Genomic DNA, 27,648 nt, shown 5'->3' on the forward strand with positions numbered 1-27,648 from the left:
GGTAATGATGCACGGTAGTAAACTTTTACCCTGCATCTTCAAGTAGCTTTGGTTTTGCTACACAATGCACATAGAAGGTAGTGGAAAATTGGGAGGGAGGGGAAGAAGGGAGAAGGGAGGTCATTTAGGAGATAAATCAAGACTCTTAAAAAGTAAGTAATAAAGCAGATTCTAATGCCGTCAACTAAATAAAACCGTTCCATAACTTGAACTGTTCAAGCTGCGAGTAGCATTTATTATTTATTTTAGTTGCTCTCTGGGCCAACAGTACTGGCATGGAATAAGAACAGCAACAAGACAAACCACAGCTCTTTAAAGTCAATATTAATAGGTGTAGGCTTTGCTAATTTGGGACTAGCAAAATTTCTAGTTCTTTATGGCAAACACTATAGCAGGAATACAGTGATTTAATAAATCATATCTAAGAGACTACATGGAAACAGGTGGTCATTTTCAGAATTGGTAAATTGAAACAAGTACACCCAGGAGATAAATACACATACACTCACTCTCTCTCTCTCTCTCTCTCTCTCTCTCTCTCTCTCTCTCTCTCTCTCTCTCTCTCTCTCTCTCTCACACACACACATACTCACAAACACACACACAAACTTATGAATGACTACACTGTCCAAGCAGCATTTTCTGTTCCCTTTGTTTTCAATGGGTTAAGAAATGTATCTTTAGCTTAAGTAAACATACTATTATAAATATAAACCATACTGAAACTTGTTAATTAGTACTGAAAGTTATTTTTTTAAATACCACCTATTAATGCTAATTAACACAAACAAGAATACTTTCATTTTCAAAATATTTAAAATGTATTTAGGGAATCCCTCTAAAATATGATTTAGTCAAACAGAAAAATGTGCCAACAATGCATGTATTCAATTTATGTAATTTGGATGATAATTTGAAACAATTTGAAAAATATAGAAAAGCTCTGAAAGGTAGACTTCAGTCAGCCAACTCTATATACATTCTATTGTACTGAGAACAACAATGTTATCCTAAGCAAAGCAATACATCTTATTGATTTGGCAGTGGTATCCCCCTACTATTTAAACAACAAATGACATCAGTTACATTCTCCCTCAGAAGCAGAAACAGCCTGCAAATAGAATAAGGTGTTTTCTTGTTTCTTTTCCTTTCTTTTTTATGTGACTAGGGGCAGGTCGAGCAAGTCTTTATTTAAATAATTCAAGTACAACAGATTGTAAAATTCCTCCCTACTATACTTCATTAAAATTTAAAACTCAAATGAAGACTTTCTGGTTTCTAGTTTCCTTTCCAGGAAATCTTCATAAAAGTATGTTTTTTCAGAAAAGATAATTTTTTTCTAAGTTAAAACCCCAAGTGTTTTGTTTTGCTGTTTTTTTTTTGTACTTTAAATATCACAGGTGTTTTTACATATATAGTAAAAAAAACAATAAAATCAGCTTAAAATAAATTTATTGTACAATACAAAAAATAGGCATACTGGAAAATAAAGATACATTATTAAATATACAAAGCAAATGAAGAAAGCTCAACAACACAAATGTTTTAATCCAAACACTAAGATAAAATGCACAACATTTATGCTAAAAACAAAATATTTCAAGAAGAGTATGCATTTCAAATGAAATGTTAATGATAGCAAAAAAAAAAAAAAACAGAAAAAAGGAAAAGAAAAAAATACGCTGTCATGTAAATGCTTGAATATCAAGAATCAATAATAGTAGGAAAAATTAAACCCAACAATACTGGGTACTTCTCAAAGAACTTTATTTGAAAAGAGATTGAATTGAATATACTGAAGGGAATTAAGATAAATGCACAAACTGGCAAAGCTTTTCTTTCCTTTCTTGTCTGCAGATACAGTCGCAGTATCTTACCTACTACTCTTAAGCTAATACCTTCCCATACACAGTTTTGAATGCTTGTTCTTAAAAGCATTCTCTAAACACAGCAGCTGACTCAATCCTACTTCATAGTTAAGTGTACATTCAAGCATTACTAGAATTATATATAGGAAGTGCCAAAAATTAACAAAATAATTTGAAGTTTACACAAACATGCACACAATATGAAAATTAAGTCATTTTGTAAAGTAAATCCAACTTCTGAATGAAACAACAAAATGTACACATAGAAAATGGAGGGGAAAAAAAACCTAAAATCTTTTTTCCAATCATGGTGTTCAATTACCTGAATCACAGTCACTCTGGATACAAGAAAAAGAGATGATTAGTGTCCACAGGCAGGGCAGTGGCAAGGCTTTTAAAGCATCAGGCTGGGGAATGCATATGAACACCAAAGGGACAGGACAGCCAGCCTTTCTAAAACCCACCATGTAATTATTTAAATACAAATATTAATACTTAAGTTAGCCCAAAGGCTTTAAGGTCGAACTTCTGAGAAGAACCCTTTTCTTAGTATCAGAGTTCCCAGTTTCAAATCAGATCATCAGGATTTCCCTGTATCTTATTTAGCCTCTCTATCAGTGAACTATTTTTCCCTTTACTTTCTTTACAGAATCTGCCTACTGTACATGTGCCATAATTTTAAAAAGCTATAAGGCTTTCATTCTCAACCACTTGCCCAAAATTTACAAGTTTAAAAGTGAATTTGAAAAACCAAACTTGAAATTGTGAGAAAAACAAAATACATGAAGGAAGACATGTAAATAAATCCTGCAGAACATTAGTATCACTTTGCCAAGATAGATTCTAAAAATATGTATATCTGTTTATGACAAGATAAAATGGAGCCTATGATTCTCTTGAAAAAAGTTTTGATTCTCAATATTGCATTTTAAAAATAAACAGAAGCATTCCAATTCAACAAATATTTTAGTTGTATACTTAACACCTTCAGACTATATTCATTTCATAAGTATGCTAATAAAAGTTCAAAAAGAACAAAATTTATGAGATGTCATAATTATCACAAAATATTCATTAGCACTTATGAAACATAATAAAATTACTAAAAGCTAAAAAAGCAAAATTTACCGTTCATACTTAAATACAACAAAAAATTACATGAAGAATATGAAAATACAATCCATTTTGAAGATAGTTCTTGACTCATTTTCTGAGCACTAACCATTGTAGCTTTTAAATAACAGGGCACACCATTCTCACACATCTGCAATTCTTTGGCTGGAGTGTTTCAGTGTTGTGAAACATTCCTAATACATTGTGATTCTGACAGGACAGAATTTTTCAAACAAACAAAAAAAGACATATTTAAAAGTATTTGCATTTTAAATATTCAAAGCCAATCTACCACTATAACTGGCATATATGTAAACTAAAGCTAATTTTATAATCTACTGCTCTTTTAAATAAAATAATTTTGATTACTTTGCCTTTTTAGTTTTATATTTAGCATGGAAGTACTTTCTGTCACTACCAATATATCCTATCAATTATAAAACTGGAAAGGAAAAGACAAACCCAACAATACTTCTCAGTTTAATATGCAGGCTTCAGAACTAAGAAAAACAATGTGGTTACCAAATTATATAGCTAAAATTTTAATGTAACTAAGGAAATTGCATTTTTTAAAAAAGTTTTAAAAAATAAAGCAAATTTGCTTTATTTGTAAATGCTCTTTTAAAAAATAACAAATGTTTTTTATACAAAGATTACAAGCGGAAAAAAAAAAAAAAACGAAACAAAACAAAACAGAACCTTTTTTTAAGTTTATGGCTCCAGTACCCAAAACTGATAACAATAGAATACTTGAATAAATACTTAGTTTGGAAAGATAAACAAGAAACAAAAGCCTAAAGATGTTTCCGATGTTAAAAGGAGAATCATTCTGTTCTGTAGCTAGAGCCCATCTCTAGCTCCTCTCCCCCAGACTCTCCATTCTATATACTACAGTTGTAGAGGTGTCGTCACTTGACTCAGGTGACACTTTTTTCCATACTGTGTCTTTTAAAGCAAGTTCTTGCTGGAGACTCTCATAGTCCAATGGTCCAAAGGAATGCTAGTTGTTCAAGCAACATACACAATTTATTAGTGCACTTGAGTGATGAAAGGTCCAAGCTATAAAATGTATTTTTCAATGAAAGTTATTAAGATCAGTTAACATCTTCACCCATCATCGTCTGACATCTTGACATGCTACTCATGTTGATTGGCAGGAAAGCTCCTACACTGTCAGCGTTTCAAAGTTCTCAGATATTAGTAAAGGTTACTCTGATTGGAACTAAGTTAGCACTTACAAAATGTACTTAGTACATTTAAAAAATACTATTTGTAAGTGTGTCTCTAGTGTACAAGGTAATTTTACTCCACATTTTCATTATGTGGGATGCAAAAGAATTGAGTTAAAATTGTCAACAGCAAGTCCTTTGGCTCAATGAAAAAAACAAGCAAACTCAAGTCCTGATCTTAAGACTAACTCTAAAAAAAAGAAATGTTTATGCACATGGGGCCACACACTGTGATAATAAACAAGACCTTATGGGTATTTAACATATAGTAGTACAGCTTTCTTATTACCACCATCAAAATCATATCATTAAACATTCTGGAAAAACTGTTATCTCCAGTGGCTTTTTTCTTATTTAGTCTTATGAACCTATCTATTTACATATCCATGCACCAACTAGACAATGAGCTAAATTTAATCCCGAACAATAATTGACAAATATTAGGAGTAAAAACAAGGCTTTAAAAACCAGCACTGCTAAGCTAACAATTTTGTTTAAATATTACAAATGATTTTAATATCTATGAAGGACAATAAAAATAACTTATTTGGAATTGGCAAAGACTTGAGGCTGTTAACAAGCTGAATTTTACATAAGCAGGAGGGGCTACTTGCTCATCTTAGAGGACACTGAGAAGAATCTAAGGAAGGAATGGCTTACCCTTTGATCACCTCCTTCTCTCCGAGGATCAAGTTTTTTTGCAAAGTGTCTCAAATTATCATAGTTATGGAAGTTACACAGAGAAACAAGATCCTGTAAAGAGTTACACAGAATACATATAAGAAATCAGATCTTCACTGGTTTATTCATATTTCAACAGATCATGCCTCATCCTGTGCAGCTTCATCACTACCTTCTAGCAACTACTTGCAGACTAGTGTGACAGACCAGAGAGACAGCAAGAGGACTGACATCAGGATAAGAATAGAAATTTAGTTGTAATTCTCTATTGCTAAGTTTTTGAAGACTGAAAATAAATTATAATCTGGGAAATTAAAACACTCAGCAGTTAAGAGCACTGGCTGCTATTTCAGAGAACCCCAATTTGATTCCTAGTACCCACATGGCAGCTCACAACTGTCTGTGACTCCAGTGTGAGGAATACAACAGTTTCTTCTGGCCTGCGAGGATTTTAGTTATAGTACACATATATAAGCAGGCAAAACATTCACATATTAAGGACATTTTTAAATAAATTAAGCATAAACAGAATTTTCTGAAAGAATAATTAAATCGAACCTGTTTACAAAGACAATTTGAGGCTTTTCTACCACCACCTCCAATACCACCCAATTAACTAGTCCACAGGTAGGAAAGTACAAAAAAAAAAAATGGTAAGAGAGGGACAGCTTAGCTTATATGCCCACCCCGTTTTTCCTCACTAATAAAATTTGCTTACGTGACAAAAGTGAATTCCCTTAACACTGTTGCCCATCTTGTCAAGAGGAGGAGACCAACACATCATGCCCATGACGTTGGGGACAACTAAAAGAATACCCCCAGCAACTCCAGATTTTGCAGGAAGACCAACCTGAAAATAATTTAAATAAAAGGGCATTCATATAAATATTTTAATAAACAAAGGTTATGTTTGAGAACTGTTTAACAATTATGGCACATACAGGCCCAACCCTGACACCCAAGTTCAATCCCCAAGACCTACATGGAGGGACAAAAGAGCTGCGGCCTTCCAGCTGTCCTCAGATATCCACAACCTTTCGGCCTCTCAATAATACACAGACAAGCACACAGTGGGGGGGAGGGTATGGGGGACTTTTGGGATAGCATTGGAAATGTAATTGAAGACATCTGGTCAGTTAAAGTACTTAAATCTGAAGTGTGGGGCCCTGAATAGTTTATTTTATAGAGCTGTATTTTCTAATTATCCTAAAACCAAAACAAACACCCCCCCCCAAACACAGAACATGAGGGATTGACTTTTCAAGATTTTCTGTAATATATTGCCTGAAAAAGAGCCAAAAATTAAGAGATAAATATTAATGCAAATTAATTCCCTTCAAAAAATTTCAACTTTTATTATAAGAAATACAAGGGAAAACAGAACAGGGACAGAAGAAAGTCTAGTCAAAAGAAATATACAGGAATAAATGACTCAATGTCTTCAGGTAAAAATATCAGTATCTCTCTTTAGAGAGATCCTGAAATCAAAAAACAAATTAAAAAAAAAAAAGAGAGAAACAAAACAACTATTAGCCCATTAACATTCCAAATCAAACAAAATGTAGAATTATATACCCATAGTTTATAGAATGGCACAAGCAATCTCAATGATTAAATATTATATTAAACTTAGTGGTAATGTTAACTTATAAGAGTAACAGTTTAATATGCACTAGTTAAGATTTTATGGCAGTATAATGCTACACTATGTATTTATAATTACATGCTAGAACATAAGATAAAGAAAAGCAAGTATGTACACAGATGAATCAAGATGAGTCATTGATCCATAACTACAAAAGTTGACTGATGAATAACATGAAATCCAGTCCTATATTGTACTACACTTGAAAACTGCAGTGTCTGCAAAATGGTTCAGTAAAGAAGTAAAGGAGCTAGACAGCAAGTGTGGCGGCCTGAGCTCAATCTTTGGAGCCAAGGCACAGGCACTAATGCACAAACAGACACACAGAGTACTTAGAACACAAAACAAATGATATTAAGATGCAATTAACATAAATAGGATCAAATAAAAATGCCTACATATTTCTCAAGTACCAAATATACAATACTTAAAAGAAATTTTAAAATTTTACTATTCTATGCTCTTAAGCCTACATGTACGGCCTTAAGCAAAGATTCAGGCCTTTTGTGTGATCACCACAATGCCAAGCATCAGCAGTGAAAAACACAGCAAGTCTGGACTCACCTTGTACCATGATATGCCTTCAGAACCTAAGTGGTGACATTAGAAGTGACTGCATTTTTAAGGACATCTCTCAGACTTTTTAACTCTACCCTTTACTCATTTGTAACCAATTAACCTAAAACAAGTCTCTGTCCAAAAATAATATACAGCTTGAGAAGCAAAGTTCAAACTGTATTTTGGAAAGTACTAGTCTAGATTAGTTCCCTGCGAGAAAAAATCAGCAACTACTTACATGGAACGCAAACTGCCCTGAGAAGTCATACATGCCACAAGAATGCATCAAGCTCAGTGTATTCCGAACTGCCTCAGGACTGAGGACTCTTTCACCAGTAATTGGGCAGAAACCGCCATTAGCCAAGGTGGCAGCCATCACACTTGCTGATTCACATGTCACTTCAATAGAGCACAGCTAAAACAAAGAAAAAAAAGAGTTTTGAAAATTTAGGCTCATGGCAGTTTCATTTTCTCAGCTCTTCTAAAGGGGATGTCTTAACCCTAAAACTGGCATTTCTAAGATTTCAACGGACAAAAGTTTTTAGTCATTTTAAGATGTGTTTAGATTTGTCCAAACTTATATTTTGGTGGCTAAATTAAAAGAAAAAGACCCAAGCAAGGCCCTAAGCTTTCTTACTTGTGTATATAGTATTCATACTTGTTGAAATATTAGTGTTTCCTTTTATATATTACTGTTAATGTAATAGTGAGAAATAGGCCATAGTATCTTTTAAGATAAAACAGAACACATGAGCATTATGACAGATAGTGTCAGGATGAAAAATGACTACTAACTGTGAGGAAGGGATATATGTTGCTGAAAAAACACTTGACATTTCACCTATAACAAAGCTTAGCAATCCAATTTACAAAGCAACAGATGACAAAGAGAAATAAATATGTAAGACAGCCCTGACCTGGGCTATATAGTGACCAGGGGTATATAGGGCCATGAATCTATATAGTGCTGCCTTTTAAAGCCCCTATCAATCAATATTCATTTGCTATTTACTGTGGACAGCAGTTATACCATGACAAACACAAACACCTATTTTAGCAAGAATAAAATGTTTGGCCTTCTGGTCGGCGCCAGCTCCGGGTCACCTTGGGCGCAAGGACGGTCCCATGATCCCCAGAAGCCTTTCCATGCGCTCTTAGGATCACTGGTGAGTGGAACACAAACATCTGTTCCAAACCAATCATGATGGGCCTGTGACAGCAGGAGTAGAGACACAGGAGCCCTGCCTGACCAGAGGCTGGGGTTCCTTTTGATCAGTGCTGGTATACCTTGGTTTCAAACAGACCAGACAGCCCCACAGTCCCCAGAGAAACCACTTCCAGGTGCTGTAACATTCCCAGGATCTTAGGACTCCAGGATCCCAGGATAACAGGAGCTTGGTCACACCAGGATCTCAGGGTCTCAGAGGAAGCTTAACTGCCAAGAATTCTGACACACCCAGAATCTCAGGTTCACAGGAGCCTGGAATCACAGGATTACAGAGAAAGCTGGACTCTGAGGAGTCCTGAATCAACTGTGATTATAGGAAGGACAGGCTCCAATCAGATATATTGAGGGTAGCAAGCAGTTGAGATAATCAGATGGCAGGATGGCAAGTGTAAGAACAGAAGCAACAGAAACCAAGGTTACCTGACATCATCAGAACCAAACTCTCCCACCATAGCAAGTCCTGGATACACCATCACACGAGAAAAGCAAGACATGGATCTAAAGTCACTTCTCATGATGATGATGGAGGACTTTAAGAAGGAAATAAATAACTCCCTTAAAACACAGGTAAACAGCTAGTAGCCCTTAAAGAGGAAACACAAAAATCCCTTAAAGAGTTATTGGAAAACACTACCAAACAGGTGAAAGAATTGAACAAAACCATCCAGGATCTAAAAATGGAAGTAGAAACAATGAAGAAATCACAAAGGGAGTCTACTCTGGAGATAGAAATCCTAGGAAAGAAATCAGGAAACATAGATGCGAGCATCAGCAACAGAATACAAGAGATGGAACAGAGAATCTCAGGTGCAGAAGATTCCATAAAAAACATGGACACAACAATCAAAGAAAATGCAAAATGAAAAAGACCCTAACCCAAAACATCCAGGAAATCCAGGACACAATGAAAAGACCAAGCTTAAGGATAATAGGTATAGATGAGAATGAAGACTTTCAACTTAAAAAGCCAGTAAATATCTTCAATAAAATTATAGAAGAAAATTTCCCAAACCTAAAGAAAGAGATGCCCATGAACATACAAGAAGCCTACAGAACTCCAAATCAACTGGACCAGAAAAGAAATTCCTCCCTACACATAATAATCAGAACAACCAATGCACTAAATAAGAATAGAATATTAAAAGCAGTAAGGGAAAAAGGTCAAGTAACATATAAAGGCAAACCTGCCAGAATTATATCAGACTTCTCACCAGAGACTATGAAAGCCAGAAGATTCTGGATGGATGTTATACAGACACTAAGAGAACACAAATGCCAGCCCAGGCTACTATACCCAGCAAAACTCAATTACCATAGATGGAGAAACCAAAGTATTCCATGACAAAACCAAATTCACACAATATCTTTTCATTAATCCAGCCCTTCAAAGGATAATAAAGGGAAAACTCCAACACAAGGAGGGAAAAAGCCAGAAAGCAATCCTTCAACAAACCTAAAAGAAGACAGCTGCAAGAACAGAATTCCAACTCTAACAACAAAAATGACAAAAAGAAACAATTACTTTTCCTTAATATCTCTTAATATCAATTCCCCAATAAAAAGACATAGACTAATAGACTGGATATGTAAACAGGACCCAACATTTTGCTGCATACAAGAAACCCACCTCAGGGAAAAGGACAGACACTACCTCAGAGTAAAAGGCTGGAAAACAATTTTGCAAGCAAACGGTCCGAAGAAACAAGCTGGAGTAGCCATTCTAATACCGAATAAAATTGACTTCCAACCCAAAGTTATCAAAAAAACGAGGGGCACTTTCATACTCAAAGGTAAAATCTTCCAAGATGAACTCTCAATTCTGAATATCTATGCTCCACATGAAAGGGCATCCACATTCATTAAAGAAACTAGTAAAGCTCAAAGTGCACATTGCACTGTACACAGTAATAGTGGGAGACTTTAACACCCCACTTTCATCAATGGACAGATCAAGGAAACAGAAACTAAACAAAGACACAGTGAAACTACCAGAGGTTTTGAAACAAGTGGATTTAACATATCTACAGAACATTTTACCCTAAAACAAAAGGATATACCTTCTTCTCAGCACCTCATGGTATGTTTTCCAAAATTGACCACATAATCGGTCACAAAACAGGCCTCAACAGATACAAAAATATTGAAATTATCCCATGCATCCTATCTGATCACCACGGACTAAGGCTGATCTTCAATAACAACATAAATAACAGAAAGCCAACATTGACGTGGAAGCTGAACAACACTCTTCTCAATGATAACTTGATCAAGGAAGAAATAAGAAAAAAATTAAAGACTTTTTTAGAGTTTAATGAAAATGAAGCCACAACATACAATACAAGGTCCACAATGAAGGAAAATCAATATAAACCAACTGCCCCCCCCACCCCCCCAGAGCTCCTTGGAACTATACCATCAATCAAAAGAAAATACATGGTGGAACTTGTGGCTCTAGCTGCATATGTAGCAGAGGATGGCCTAGTCGGTCATCAATGGCAGGAGAGGCCCTTGGTCTTGTGAAGGCTCTATGCCCCAGTATAGGGGAATGCCAGGACCAGGAATGAAAGTGGGTGGGTTGGGGAGCAGGGGGAGAAGATAGGGGATAGGGGAAACTAGGAAAGGGGTTAACATTTGAAATGTAAATAAAGAAAATATCTAATAAAAAAAATCTTAAAAAAAAAAGAATAAAATGTTTGTATGTAAATGTTATCAAGTTAAGTAAAAAAAAAAGCCAAGGGTATACTGAGCAGTGGCACACTCACCTTTCATGTTAACAAAGCCATGAGTTTGATCCCCAGCATTGAAATATAGCAACATCAGCATTAATAATTTACCTCACTAAACCCAAAGTTACCCATAAACCTAAAATACTGTTCCTCACATTTTTTTTTTTTTTCAATTAGCAGCAACCAAGGGGGAAGAGTAGCTTCCCTAATAAAGTTGTTACACTGGCCCACAAACGTCAATTTAAAAATGATTTCCTGATAGCCTGATATTCACTTAGTTAAATTCAGTTCTTCATAGAATACAGTTAACACCTCCATGGGTATGGGTGTCCTTGATTTCTGTACTAAAGAATTGAAATTTCACAATAGAGTAGTAGTACTAATATAACTACAATAGCCCATATTAAATGTTTTATAGGTTAGAGTAAAATTGACACCAATTTCAGGTGAGTTTTGAGGAGTTACTCAATCTCATGATGTTGGTAATGCTACTTGTTGGTAATTGAAATAGGTCATTTGTGAATTAATGTTATATTGGTAAACTGAATCCCCACTACAGCCCTCACAACTGAGTAAATGGGAATCTGAGACTTGCACTCCCACTAACCTATCTTCTAAAGATGCTATACGGTTAAAATCAAAGCACCTTCATAAGTAGAGACAAATACAAAGTAAACTAAAAAAATTAAAAATGTAGTCTACACATCTCCATATTACAGCTTTATTTGATAAAAATTATGGGGAACGGAGCGATTTTCAGGAAGACTACTAAATTGATGTCTGTACCATAGGAAATTATATGTGTGGGATGCTCCCAACGTGATATAGATATGTAGAATTAACTTAGAGGCACAGGCATACTACATGACACTAAAGGCATGTGCTGAACAATTCTCAGCACCAATGAAATCAGATTTAAAAAATGCAGCTAGAGGATAGCAAGACAGCAGAAAAGAATGACACTTCAAAATGCTGCTAAGGTATTTTTTCCCAAGGCAAAACATAAAAACTGAAAAACACAACAGGAGAAACCAGTTTTTGAAACTGTCCATCTTCATCTAAATGTATTTCTACACTGTTTCCCATCTTCCATTCTCACGTGTAGATTCTTAGGATATATGGACATGAAGCAGCCTTTCATAACATCCCTTGAAAGTCAATGGAAATTTATTTTCTCATAGCCTTGAGTCAGGATAAGACATCTATATTTTGTAAAATGTGATACAACTATTTACTTATAAAGATAATTCATACAACTCAGAGTAAAAATTACCTGGAAGTAAAAATCTAGTATCCCAACCATGTCTGTGCCTTCTGGAAAACACTGGAAAAGAGCAAAATCCAAAAATATGGAAAAGCAATGAAAAAACAGGCAAACACAAAAAAAGCACACAATAAAATACATCAGTATTAACTTTAAGGTATATAAGATGTTTCACTTTGCCATCAGAATAGTATGGAGTTCATAAATGAGTATAATTATAAAATAAATTTACATCATGTTACATAAATTCCTAAATTCTATTTAGGAGACAAAGATTAAACAATTTGTGATTTATAATCATACAGAATCTTAAAGTTCTTTTAAAAATAAAGGTTTATTGACACTAGTCAGATATTGCACTTAAAAAGAAACAAACTGACCAGTATTTGCACTACTATAGTCAAATATTTTAATATTGCCAAATACATAAAATCAATTAAATATTAACACAAATAATTTGCTAATAACACTGACTCAAGAGTGCTTCATAAAAACTTTTCACTTTATATAATTAAAGGCTAATGTAGAGTTCTTAGATGTCATTTTATTAAACAAAAGTAACTTTGAATAGAAAAAATGTTAAAACCTTCTTTTCTTTTAAGTAATATCCTATTGCAAAATTTCGATCTCCACTTTCTCGTTCAGATTGAAACCTAGAAGAAAAAAATGATGATTGTTCTTGAATTGTATAGCAAAAGTACAGTATAAACCACCCAGGACTATTGGGTTCTGTCTCTGTTCTTTCACTACAACAGTTACATCCCCTTGGGTAGTAAGCTTTTGCTCACTATGAAAGGCGTGACATCAACTCATCCTTCCTAAACTTCATACATTCTGAACAAAGAAGCTAATTTTAAAATGCCAAAATTGGCCATCACTGAAATAAATTAAAATGGCTTGTCAAGCTGTCTTGTAGAATCACAATGTACCTGAGGGAGTTGACAGGAATGTCAGATCAGTGACACATAAAATGGAACTTGCAACAGTCACTGGATTAAAGTGACATGTCCCATGAAGCAGGAGCAATTACAAAAGTATGAAAACAGAACTTCCAGGACAATTCTTTTATTGTTGCTTTTTATTTTCAAGACATTGTATGTCACCCTGGCTGTCCTCTAGAACTTGCCTTGTAGACCAGGTTGGCCTTGAACTCAGCAATCCGCCTGCCTCTACCAGTCAAGTGCTGTGATTAAAGGCGTGCATCACTATAGCCCAGCTGTCAAATATTTTTTAATGTTATGTGTGATTTGCCTACATATATGTCTATGTACCACTTGTGTACTTCATTCCCATGGCAGTCAGAAGAGGTCGCCAGGTTCCCTGGAAGACCAGCCACAGATCTTACCCATGAGTCATCTCATCTTTCTAACCTTTGGGACCAAAATTTTAGAGGTATTAAATGTCAAAACAAAAAAACACAAGCTGGAAGACTTAAATAAGTTTTCCAGTCAGAACTATATTTGAAAGGATAATTCTGACAGTAGTTGGGGAAAGGGAAAGAAAAAGGGGTGAAATAGCAGTCTACTGAAATGAGCTGAAAAAAGCCTGCATTCAAGTAAGGAGTTATATGGTCAAACATAAGTCTTTCACAGGAAACAGAATAGACATAGAAGTCTTGCCTTAAAGCTTTCTATAATACAGTCTGCAAAGGGATCCTTGGGAGAGTTAAAGAGAATGAATTATCATGAAGATAGAGTCCAGAACCAGAATAGTATTTTCTGCTCAGTAGTCACAGAAGTAAGAGCGACATTCAGTATTAGTTTTAACATTTCTACGGTCAGAAAACAGGAATAAATATGGAAAAGCTCTTAACCTCTATTTTTCCCTCCTTTCCTTCCTGGCACTAGAGAATCGATGAGGCATTTCACATGAGTGCTCTACCAATGAGCCATCATTTTCTCAGCCCTCCTTTTACTTAATATTTGGAGACAGTTTTTCTCAGTTATCCAGGCTAGCCTTAACAGCCTGCTGATTAGCTAGGATTTGCCTGTGCTACAAGACTCAGTTTGTTAAACAAACAAACAAACCAACCAACCAACCAACCAACCAACCAACCTTAACTTACTGAAAGAACAGAAAAACTCCTTATGACATCTCCAGAAAGCATCCTGGAAAAGTGGTTAACCTAGGCAGCAGCAATCTCTGGTCTTTCCAAAGGAAATAATCCGTCTGTCCCTGCTCTTTAAAAGCCTGATCTTCAAAAATAAATTAATAAACAAAAATACAACCCTCACAAAAGAAAAATTTAAATATAAGGATCTAGAAACTGAACTGCTCTGCTTTAGAGTCTAAACAGTAACAAATACACAAATTTGATTACCTCAAATTTGATTATGAATGCCTAAATGACATTCATTTATTGAGTTAACATCATTTTAGAAAATTATTAATGTTCTGTTCATGAATGTATTATGTACGTTAATGACAAAGCTGAAGAGGTGGCAGAGTGCTTAAGAACATTTGCTGCTTTTACAGAGGAGCAGGGCATGGCTATGGCTTCCTTAGTTGGTTCACACTAACTTATCTCCAGCTCCAAGGGATCTGATCCCCTCTTCTGGCTTCCATAGGTATCCTAATACAGACATACACATATCTTTTAAACACACAATTTATAAATTGTATGTATGTGTGTGTATATATATACATATATATACACACATACACACACCCATGGAATACATGCTGAGTGACTTAAGGATGAAGTATAAACAATATCATGATTTCAAACGATTCAGCAAAGAAAAATCTGGATATATCTCTATTTACAAACATCTAATTATAAACAAATCTCCCCCCCACTCCCGCCTCCAATAAAGGAACAGGCTAGGGAGCTGGCTCATTTGGTAAAGTGCTGAGAACTGAGATCAAGTTCCCAGAGCCCAACTAAAAAGCTAGGATGGTGGTACTCACTCACTGACTTGTAACCCCAGAGAGCTTGAGGGACAGAAACAGGGAGACAGACCCCTGAAACAGCTAAATCAATTGTTTCTAATTCACTGACTCTGTCCCAAAATAAAAAATAAATGTGGACAGCAACTAAGGAAGTACACTCAATATTAAACTGACAGTCATACATATGCATATCTATGTCCACACCCACAAAAATACAAAATACACACATACACAAATTAAGATCTTTAAAAATGAAAAGAACAGAAGAAACAAGACATATCCTTTGTTCATTCTTTCAATTTTTCTGTAGACTGAAACTTTCAAAATAAAAAATTGGGTTAAAAAACATCAAGTTAGTCAGGCATAGAGAAATGAGGTAAGGCAGGTATTAGAGCCAAAAAGAAAATAAACGAGCTCAGGGATTTTGAGATAAACTTGAGGTTCCTTCGGACTCAACAGTTATCTATATGACATTTATTAAAACTTTTGAAAAGTATTTTTCAATGTTTCTTAGACCTGATTACCTTCTAATGACCAAATTCTGAGTAATTACCTATTCACTGAAGTAAGTTCTAGGGCCTCACATACATGTGTGTGTATGTGAATATGTGTTTACCTAAGAAGTAAAACTATTAAAAATTTTATAGTCAGTGAATTTAAAGAATTATGATCAAGTGTAAAACCCAAAATACAAATTAGACTCACGTTGCATTACTGAATCCAACATATTCATTACCAGCCATCTTATTCAAAAATTGCATCACCTACAAACCAAATCAGAAGTTTATTAACCAAAATTAAATACTGGGAGAACATTAAGCATAAACATAGTCTGGTGTTAATACTTACGTAGTCAAACTTCTCAGCATTATTTACTCCTTGCTGAAAAGAAATGAAAGGCAAGCATTTTAATACAGACACGACAGATGTTGAGAACGAAGCTAATACATACATACTTCAAACCACTACCATTGTAATCAATGCACTGCACAGTACTTTTACATCTAGGAAATCCTTCTTAAGTAACTTTACATTTAAACTTTTATACATGTCAATATCCATATGTTGAAAACAATAAAAATTACAAAGGGACTATATATTTTAAAAATACATTTACTAAATCCCAGAATACAAGTTATGCTGGAAACCCCTTATCTTTGAAACAGCACATGATTTGTTTCAAAAACTTAAAAGTTCACCCTTAAAACATAATTAAGAATATATAATGCATGATTTTCAATTAAGAACAATGAATGTTTAAAAAAATCAAACTCTTTAGCCATTATTGAGTTAGAAAACTGAGTTGTTACAAGCTGACCTCTTCCACTTCTAATATATGCAAATGCTGGCTATATTACACTAACATGGAGAAAGCTCTATCCTCAGTAACTCTCAATTATAACAATACTTAAGTTAAAAAATTATCTTTTATTATATTTAACATTATGCCAATTCAGATTGTGGAAGATGTATTGTTTCATTACTTCTAGTTCTGACATGTCATCTACTGCAAATGTTATTAGAAAAACGCCTGTGTAGTGGAGATCAGTTCAAATAGCCAAATGGTTTCATTTTACCTCGACGAAGTTTACAAAGCAGTAAGCTGTAGATCTGAAATCAAACGTATTAATTGGTGATATGCACCCAATAGAAACAATACATCTCTAATTTCTAAAACAGGATTCAAATAAAATAATTTGACAACCATTTTAAAAAGCAGTTTGTTAAGAACCTATGCTCAAAAGTATTGTAATTTAGAGTGTTGTTAGAGGGAGTTTGTTCCAGTGTCATCTACTGAATAAAGCCAGGTCCTCCCTATGAGAAGGTCAAGTCATGACTGATATATATTTAAAACTCTACAAATGAAGTTATTTAAGAAAGTACAGTCAATCACAGGAATATAACCAGAACAAGAAGGAACACCAAAGTATGTTACCAAAATCAGACATTAACAAAACTTAAACAGTGTAAGAGTAACTTAATGACAAATAGATTGTAACCCCTATATATTTTTCTAAAGCATCCCGACATCTTAAGAACTTTCTTATACCAGAATTTAAAATGTAGACATGTAACTCCAAAGCTGTTCAATGAAAAATAATTAAAAGAAGAAATTACCAACTTCATTGAACTGTTGCAGTTGTCAAAATATTCCATAGATCCTAATGCTGTAAAATATGTAACAACATTTAAGCCACAAAAACCTTTTCAACCTCAGAAAAAGCACAAAAAAAAAAAAAAAAAAGCACAACTTTTGGAAAAGGATGTCAGCATTTATAATGTGCTGTCACATGGATAGATCACTGATTACACAACTTATCAATATGAAACAAACAAGTTACATTGAACTTTCATTTTATGACCTAAGCGGAACCCTGTAAAATTAATAGAAGTTTCCTTTGTTGAGCTATCAAATTTAATATTAAAAAAATTTAAAACGAGAACCATTTTAACTCTAAACTTGCTCACATACTTGGTCTATTTTATGGCTTACAAATTAAATTTTGCCTTTAAATTGTTTTAAAAAAATATTTATTATTTACTGCATTCAATCTCTATTTCTAAATGATGATTTTAATAAGCACCTGAAATGCCCTAAGAAGATTTATACAAGTAGGGAAATAAAAAGCTGGGTGATCATGTGGGCTAAAGAGTAACTCTTTCCCATTTAGATGTAATAGCATTTGATTAGTTTTTGTTTTTATTATCTACCCTGAAAATATTGTTTAACCGAAATCTTTCATATTAGTTGTCCCCATATATCTTGAAAAGGTTTCATGTAACAGATCGGATAGATGAAACATAACTTTAATATTTTAATTTTCAAGTGTTACAGTAAAAGCTTTTGTTCAAAGCTCTCAGGAGAAAAACAAATATATACATAAAAACAGAGTAAATGTGCACTGACAAACTGAAGATAAACTGAAAAAAATCAATTTGCTATGTCATAGTAAGTTGAAAGGGGTGAAGGAAAAGACATTATTACATAACTGCAGCAGGGACTAGGTAAACAAGGCTGGTTATTCTATTTCATTAATGATTGAATTTATCAAGGTAAAATGTTTGAAAAAAAAGATGACTTGTTAATCATCTTACATGCTAATTTGTAATATTACTTTTTAGAGCATTTTCTTTGGTCTTCAAAAGCATAACCAATTTTAATTCATATGCAAATTTATACTATCTACTGCCAGAACAGAGAAAGAATTCTCACCTATAGTTTATATAGACATTACGAAATCTTGCTCATAGCTAATGTGCAGACTAACCAGAACAAGGTTTGTTAGAGCAATACGAGCTAAACCTTCACATACCTGAATCTTATCACATAGCAAGCAAGAAGCAAGTACTTAAACTGAACTTTTTAAAGCCTCATTTCAATTATCTGAACTAAATGGGCAATAACCTACAATACTGTTATTGGTAATACAGCTTAGAACCAGGTATTGATTGATTGATTCACAGACTCAAAACCACTACATAAGATGGCCTTTCTTCTGAAAACTGGGAACTACCTAAACCCCAAAGCAAATTATTTTAAGAAGGGCATATAGAAAATATATATGGAAAGTAATATTCTTCAACTACCAATGCTTCTGCCCTTAATCACTCATGGACCAGAATATGTCTACTCCAGGTAGGACAAGCATTGTTACATGTTATGTTATTTTAATTCTAGAAAAGCTCACAGAAATTTATAGTAAATATAATTGGAAGAGCTTTTAAGAAACAAAACTGGACAAAATATATTTTAAAATTCTAATGTATTCACTAAATGATTTCTAAAAGCAAACCATGGTCTGTTTGAAAAGAATAAAAGAGAATAGAAAACCATATAAATTTAACTTCTATAAACATGCCTATTGAACTACAGAATTTACATCTCTTGAAGCAAAGTGTAAGTGGGAATTTTTTAACAAGGGTGATAAAGTTTTACTCTGCCTATTAAAACAATTAATATAAGTGCCAGGGAGATGGCCCAGGGTACAAAGCTTGCAGCATTAGAAAAAATAAATTGAAAGCATTATAAAAAAATAAACTGAAAGAATGTCAAAATACTTTTATATCTGATCTTATAACACATTCATGAATGAATTCACACATGTAACAAATATACTTGGCAACACTAAAAATGTCTCATTAAACAGCCAATGTTAGTCAATTATGAAACATACTATTGGCATAAAGAGTGAGCGTGCTAATTAAATATTAGAGATCACAGAAGAAAAAGGCAAAGGTGATAGAAAATGATTTTATAGAATAGTTTTGGTTTGATCTTGCTACAGAAAATCTTCTGTAACTAAGCATTACTAAACTCCAAATGAGTATAAATAACAAGTGAGAGTGTTCTAGATCTGGGTTTGAGGGCCATTGGAGACAAGGCCCTGTTAGCTCTGACTGTCCCAGAACTAATGATATATACACAGCTGCTGCAGAGCGCTGGGATAAGGACATGCGCCAACCGTGCCCTGCTAAGAGCTAGTATTTTTATAAATTATTTCTAAAGATAAAGGAACAGAACAATTAAGTTAGTTGGAAAAAAATCTACCTTTCGATTAAAAAACAAACAAACAAACAAAAAACCCTCAAATGTGTCTCAAGTAAATACAGCACTAAATTCCTGTGCTAATTGTACCAAGCCTAGGGCATCATGCACTACTACTATTAAAAGTGACAGACCATCTCAGAATGCAGGCTTTACTAAGATACCTGCCAGATTACAGCTAATAGGACAAATGGAGACTAGCATATAGATCAATTAAACTTGCCTTGAGTTTATGGAGTAACAATTTAAAATGTTTAATTTTTAATTTAAAAAATATCACTCCTTCTTTAAACAGAAAATACACCCACATACAAAACCAAACTTTTTAAAGTAATAAAACTCAGAAACAACTACTAGAAGAGACATAAATATAAAAAGTCATATAGTTTACTATATTTCTAAAATTTAAAAAAATCAGTAGTGACAAGTATTTTGTAATGTTGCCCTCCATTTCCCAGCCCAAGGCATCAGACTTTAACTTTTAAGCTAAAATTAGGTTAAGTTTTTATCACTGAAAACCAAAAACATGTGAAATATGCTTTTTTACCTAAACATAACTATTCCTCTTATTTTTATTCTTTTCTTTAAACCAAACAATCACACATTATCATCATGAAATCAAACAGACTGAAACAAAACTATTCCCTTAAAGTTAGTAGCTACCAGAGGAAAAAGCGAATAATAATAGTAACCCTTATGTCTTTTTAATTATGTGCATTTTAAGTGTAAAATTACATTTGTTTTTAAAAAGGTATTTACCTATATAGCTTTGTTTAAAATTTTAAATATTGGAGTTTTCCTATAAGCTTAGTGGTTAAGAATTAATGCAACAGGTTCCTTCTGTCCAAATCCTCCTTTTTCCACAATCTGCTAATCCTTTTGAACACTTGCTCTGCCTCTTCCCCCATTTCCTGAGGATCACCACCAATCCTACAAGGAAAAAATATCAATACTACAAAATTATGAAATAAAGAGTCTTACTAAAGACTCTACTTTTTTTGGAGGCGTGTAACATGAGATTTGTTGCAATGGTACCATAACAAAGCCCCAAACTGGAAAGACAAAAACAACAAAAAAAAATCAACATCAAAACATCTTAAAAAGATCTTAAAAGCATGATTACCTCTAGCAGCCATAGGAATGTGCATGCTTTAGGCACTCAACTTTAAGTTCCTCGGAGCCTGTTTGTGTCCAGATAGCAGGCACCAACTAGTGTCTAAGTAGTGACTACATATACCCATTTAAAAAAATAGATGCATCCTTTAGGCAAATAAATCACTATCTGTGAATAAGCTAAAATAACACAGTATTTCTGCCTTTATAACGGCTAAAGTCAAAGATATCATTAATTGAAATGGCAATCACTTGTTTTATATAGCACAGTAAATTCTAATAAATGATAGAACTCAGATTGAGCTCAAAACCAGATTCTACTGATGATAAAACCCATCCAGTGTCCATTCCCAATAAGGAAGACAACTGGGCTCTTTGGTTATGATTTTATTACCTCAACTTCAAATCACTACAAGTTATCAACATATTATCATACAGAGACTGTATATAGATATTTAATAAATCTAAATTTTTTTCTTTAAAAAAGGCTAAGGAACGTCTTCTTTTTGAGGGCAGTTTTACAGCTCTATCATGCTCTATCTTTTAATATTTGCATTGTGTTCAATTAAAAAAAATATGAAGAATAGTCTGAAAGTAGAGACTCAAAGATAATGAGCTTAAATATGAATTAGCAACTTTCCTGGTAATTTAAAATCTTACAAATTTAAAGCATCAAATTTTCAAATACAAGATGACTTTTCTGTACTATTAGACACTGAACCGCATCTATGTTGTCTGTTTCTTTACTGTTTCTAATTACGCTAATGTGGATCAATATGGTTCATGTCACATGACTGGCCATGATAAATGAAAGTAAATGAGATGGTATAGTATGACAAGACATGCAATTCCCATGCATATCAGGGTACTTGACTGAGCCCATGAATCATTAACAAAAGGGTTTTAACTGCATGCAGTTAAGGAGGTGTTTGGTAAATCATTTACATATGCCCGCCCTCTAAAGAGAAACCTACTGGTGTGCAGTGTTAATCTTCTCCAAAGTGACCACCCTCTTTGTGACAGGATCTTACTTCCTGTAGCATGGTCTCACTCTCTTCAAGCCTCCCAGTCTACGCTAAGTCACTATATAGCTGAGGAACCTTGAAGTTCTGACAGACCCACCACTGTGGCAGTTTTTAAGTTGGAATCCATGAATCATCTTTCAGAAGATTAGGGAACCCATTAAAATATATGTAAAATCATGGCATCTGGGCATTTTGTGAAGATCCAAAAATGGTTTAGAGCCATTCTAGTGGTTTTTTTAAAGCTAAGCATCGGCAGAGATTGTAGGTTAACTTTCCGCAGTTCTTACTTATTACTTGCTCAAATCTGAATTATTAATGAGATTTCTCATTATAACATTTACTGAACTCAATAATAAAGGCCCATTGATCTATGTATATTTCATACTTAAGACACCTAAAGGCAGAGCTCTGCTGTGTATATAACTGCATTACTATTTTCAACAATAATTTTCACCTCAGTGTAACTAGATATCAAAAACCAGCTACATTAAAAGATATCTGGCTATATCTGGCTACTTTATTAGAGTTAAAAAAATTAAGTGGGCCAACGCTTGTAAGTCATAGACATATATCTTAAGATAGTAATTTTCTGCTTTAAAACTTGCTGACAGTTAACATAGGTCTTCTAGAATAGCAATTAAATGAATTTTTGTAACTGGACTCTAAGCCTGTAATTTACCCTCCAACATTCTGTATGTATTCAGAGTACCCCATCTAGAGTACTGCATGTTCAAATCCATGAGTTATGTTTGGTTCTAATCTGAAATGGACAGGCACAAGTTTACTGGGGAACATATAAGTGCCCCAAACATAAGATATATTTTAGTAAGTAACACAACTAGAAATTTAAAATAAAATAGAAAAAAAATGGGAAACATCTGAAATTGTGTGAAAGTCTAGCACACAACAGAACCATTTTGAAATACTGATTTCAAAACTTTAGCTTCCAATTATTAAAGTGATACAAACACTAACATAAATACGTCAACATACAATGCAAACATCAAAACTTAAGTAATAATTGGAAGAAGGCTTACTTTTTTTTACTTATGGCATGATATAAGTAAAACAAATGAAACAAATTTAAATGAGAACTGTGATCCCAGCTTATGAGGATAAAACAATTTATTATTTTTAATATAAAAATGTTGTTCTAAACTTAAATTAGAGCATTGCTCCCATTTATTAATAAAAATATCATATAGTAAAATGCTTCTGTTATCATTTATTCTTTCTAGAAGCAAAAAAAAAAAAAAATTAAAACATTAAAAAGAAATACCTTAACTCCTACTGATCTATAAAGTTCTTAAATCTGTGCCAAAGCTTTATATCCAGAAGTCAACTAACAGTTGGGATTCATGTTTTTCCCAACTAATGATTGGGAATCATGTTTTTCATTTTGTCCTTGAAATGACATTTGGGGGAGGGGAGATAAATAAAATTCCTAACCTGATATAACAAGACTATTTTCTCAATTCCAAGAGAAAACTTATCATCATAGTCCCACATAAAAAAATACAACATGTTTATTACTTATTTACTAAAAAATTAGGTTAAAAAGAAATGTCAACATTTTACCTTTATTAGTGAAGTCACAACAATTGCTCCAGCATTTACCATAGGATTATGTGGTTTATCTGTAAAACATAATAGTGACAGCATTGTTTCAAATACTTTGATCCACTTCCTTGGATGCATACATACTTTTCTGTAGGGAGAATTGTTTGCAGTAAGGCACATATCAAACCAGTTGTTCACACCCAGAATTATGCTGATAATCACACAGTAAAACAAGAATTCACAGAACATTCTGCAAAAAGTAATGTTAAAAGCCTTTCAAGTACTGTAATCCTGCCATTTCACTCAATCTTTCTTTATGTGTGTAAATAGACACCGGATCTCTATCTCATAGTTATAATGACTGAATGTATCTCAAAGTTACTATTATTAAATCTCAAATATGCATACAAATAGCTAATACTTACTAAGTACTTGGATAATATTACCATATTAAAAATAATCTTTGAAAAAGCCCATCTGGTATAATCCCAATTTTACCTTTTAAAAATATTCTATACTTAATGCAAATGTATGCATGTATATACATGTGCATTTATATAGACACCGAAGAACAAAATATAAATATTAGTGATATACCTAAAATGGTAAGATTTCAGGAGATCTAAATTGTATTCTCTACACTTTCAACACTTCTTGACAGTAAAGGATACATATTTTTGTCAATTTTAAAAAGAATTATTTTCATTTTGTGTCTTTGCCTACATGTATATATCTGCACCACATGTACACCTGGTATCTAAAGAGGCCAGAAGAAGCTGTCAGATCCCCAGGAACTGGAGTCAGACAGTTGTGAGCTGCCATGCTCCTGTTCGAGACCAAACCTGGGTCCTCTGCAAGAGCAGCATGTACCCTTAAAAATGTTTAAGTAACTTAAACTTTTATGTTCACCCATAATCCTACTTTCTTTTAATTCTTTAATAGAATTTTAAAAGCTTAACTTATTACATTACCATTCATTGCATAGCAAATTGTGAACAAAAAACTCTTGGGTACAGGAAAAATATCAATTTAAAAACATTACTTCTAGCAAGGTATGGTGGTGCATTTTCTAATCCCAGCACTCCATGAGCTCCTGCCTCAAAACAAACTTCTATTTGTCAGAGTGACTTATTTCCTCATGGATAAGCTTACCAAACCCGACAATCCTAGTACACACATTGCCTGTACATTATAGTCTCCTTGAATCTAGGGTTACATTCCACTAGACAAGCCTCTAGATCAAACTGTGAGCTTTGAAAAAGCAGTCATTAAACAGAGAGATTCACCATGGGACCCAGCCAGTCCTTTCAGCTATATAACCATGAGAATAAATCTAATGTCCCTTCAGCTGAAAGGTAGATAAACTGGTCTTATTATCATGATGGAGTATTATTAAAGGGGATAAAACTACAACATGCATGAACCTTAAACATACTAAGCTAAAGAAAATTAGTCATAAAAGAACAAATATTAAGTGATTCCATTTATCTGAAGTTTCTCAAATAAATCTGTGGAGAAGAATAGAGTGCTAGACTTCAACGCCAAAAAACTAACAAACAACAACAAAAAACAGGGAATAATCATACATGAATATATAATTTGTTCTGCAGCTGGTCAAAGTATTCCAAATTTACTGAATGATGATTTCAAAGCCCTAGGAATAAAGTAAAAGCTACTGAATTCTATATGTTTGTTTTGAAACAGTGTAACTCAAGCTGTTCTCAAGCTCATGACTCTTGTGTACAACTAAGAGAAGACAGCACACATGTGTGCACATCTCCAGCTTCAAACTGTACACTCTGAATAAATAAACTGCTATTTATGAGTCGTATCATTAAAGATAGAAATTTTTCCGCTTCTTTCCTTCATCATCTGAAAAAATTTTAATTAACGAAGTAATGGCTTTCATTTCGGTGTCTTCATGCACATATACTATACTCTGCTCACATGCAGCCTTCTCTCTTGCTGTCCCCCACCCCCATTAGTCCTTTTACTAATGTTTTTAAGTATGTGGTTTTAGATATTTTTCATTTAAAAGAGAATTAATTGTGTATTTTATACTCCATTTCCTTCAATGGAGAGATAACAATTCAAAAATTATCCTTTAAAACTGCACATGTTGGATCCAGAAATCCTTCTGAGCAAATGTCTGCAAAGGAAATGTTGACTTTACCCTGGAGGCCATTCTTCTGTGTTCATTCTGTCACTTGTTCATCAGAGCTAAGACATTAGATCGACATGCATATGTCTACCAGTGGATCAAAGAATCAAGAACTATAGTATATAATAAAGGAATATTATTCAGCCTTAAAAAATCCATCTGTAATGGGATCTAATGCCCTCTTCTGGTGTGTCTGAAGATTGCAACAGTGTACTCATGTATAAAATAAATCTTGAAAAAAAAAGAAAACAAAACAACAACAACAAAAAAGAAAATGATAGTTGCTACCATGGCTGTAGGGGTAGGAGAAAAATGGGGAAATACTGACCAAAGAACAAAATTAAAATTGGATGAGAACAAGACCAAGTTACCTACTAGATTATAATAATAAGCTTCAAAATTGCTAAAGAAACAATTTGTGTTCATGCTACAAATAAAGTCTGTGAAGCAATTCATGACAATTTGATTCATCCTTCTATGGTGCAAAGAACACGTTGTATTCCATCAATGCTTATAATTGTTAATTAAAGTAAGAAAAACTACATTCTAAGTTATTTACTATAAAGACTAGTTCTAAATATTAAAGGTCTATTGTTAAAATCTAAACACTAATATAATAAGATTCTACTTTCCCTAAATAATGCTGAACAAGAGAAATATGCTTTCCCTAAACATATATAAAATGATAATACTTGCTTTCTCTGAAGAATGCTATGTTGTGTGTGTTTGTATACCAAGGTGAAATCAAAAAAGCAAAATACTTCCAAATATTATCAACCTGAAAGAAAAGTCCCAAGCAAAGGAAAATCAGAGTTCAGAACTCAATAATGAAATTATTCTACATATGTACTTATGCAAAACCTTGTTAATCTATTATTTCAGATTTCTTTTGTTTGGTCTTGTACAGTTTCAGGTTTAAATTCTTGCAGCTAGAAGGCAACCAATGTGTGTATATCCATACACACTCAAGTATTTGATAAGTATCAAGCAAATGCTTCCTAAATTGCATCCAAGACTTTTTCAAAGAAAACAAATTATTTCACAGCACGTAATCTACTGATTCCTCTACAACTGTGGTTCAGTGTCAAATATCTAAAGTAGAAACTGGTGAAGAAGAACAGCAACATTACTGCAATGCAAAAGCACTCCAATCAACACTTAGGAACATGAACCTGTTTCTTTCCTGAAGTATGGTAAAAATGAAGGCACCAACAGAAATAACAACTGTAGTACCATTTACAATATTAACAGGTGAAATGTTTGCAATTTATGGACAGGTTCTTCATTTTAACAAATATCTATTTGAACTTTGCAATAAAGATGAGCATTCTTTCCTATCTTTTTACCTTCAACTTTTACTTTTCTACTTTCTACTTACTATACATAGCTCAATTTTACAGTGTTCACATTTTCCCCATCACTGAAACTCCATTCTTTCCCATTAACTAAGCTCTATCATCTTACAGAAACTAACTTTTCTGTCAAATCCTGTATGCAAATAACATATTTTGGCTTTGCTAATTAAAGATTAACAATATGCAAACCCTGAATTGTCTTCTAAATACCGTATCAGAGGTAATATGATTATGAAAAGCTTAACTCTGTCTTCTACTATCCTGTATCAGATGTACATTGTAAATCTTTCAGTATTAGCTAAATAAATTACTCCAAGAACCAAATTCCTTGCAGCTTCGAGCTGATTATGCAACAAGGCTATATAAATATTAGTTGGCTAACCTAATCCCTATAGACTAGAAAAGCATGGGCCAGCATGATGGCTTAGCAGGGTAAGTGCTTGCTCTGCAAGCCTGAGGCCCTGTGTCTGATCACTGGAACCTATGTAAAGTATGAGAGACCTGACTCCACAAAATTGTCCTCTGACCCTTGTATGTATACTGCAGCATGCATATACCCATAACACCACAACTCATCACACATGTACATACCATAAAAATAAATCAAATTAAACCTTCTGTACTGGCTAGTTTTGTGTGTCAACTTGACACAGGCTGGAGTTATCACAGAGAAAGGAGCTTCAG

At 33.7% G+C, this 27,648-nt stretch overlaps 1 protein-coding gene across 6 annotated transcripts in view; it reads right to left on the reverse strand.

The window, feature by feature from the left end:
* Gls (glutaminase) overlaps positions 1–27,648 on the reverse strand; it is a 69,655-nt gene that overhangs the window by 20,090 nt on the left and 21,917 nt on the right. Inside the window, exons 1-9 of one of the 6 annotated variants that reach the window (XM_085837090.1) lie at positions 20,510–20,672; positions 16,782–16,815; positions 16,054–16,086; positions 15,910–15,968; positions 12,899–12,965; positions 12,322–12,372; positions 7,333–7,509; positions 5,610–5,741; positions 4,871–4,963 (exon numbers count right to left, since the gene is read on the reverse strand). In XM_085837090.1, the coding sequence (XP_085693216.1) occupies positions 4,871–4,963; positions 5,610–5,741; positions 7,333–7,509; positions 12,322–12,372; positions 12,899–12,965; positions 15,910–15,965 (576 nt within the window). In that variant the 5' untranslated portion in view covers positions 15,966–15,968; positions 16,054–16,086; positions 16,782–16,815; positions 20,510–20,672. The other 5 variants (XM_021160005.3, XM_029475950.2, XM_021159995.2 and 2 more) reach the window with 5 other exon arrangements.

Source organism: Mus caroli, unplaced genomic scaffold (genome assembly GCF_978045245.1).
Source record: "Mus caroli unplaced genomic scaffold, Mus_caroli_1 scaffold_1, whole genome shotgun sequence".
Taxonomy (NCBI): Eukaryota; Metazoa; Chordata; class Mammalia; order Rodentia; family Muridae; genus Mus; species Mus caroli.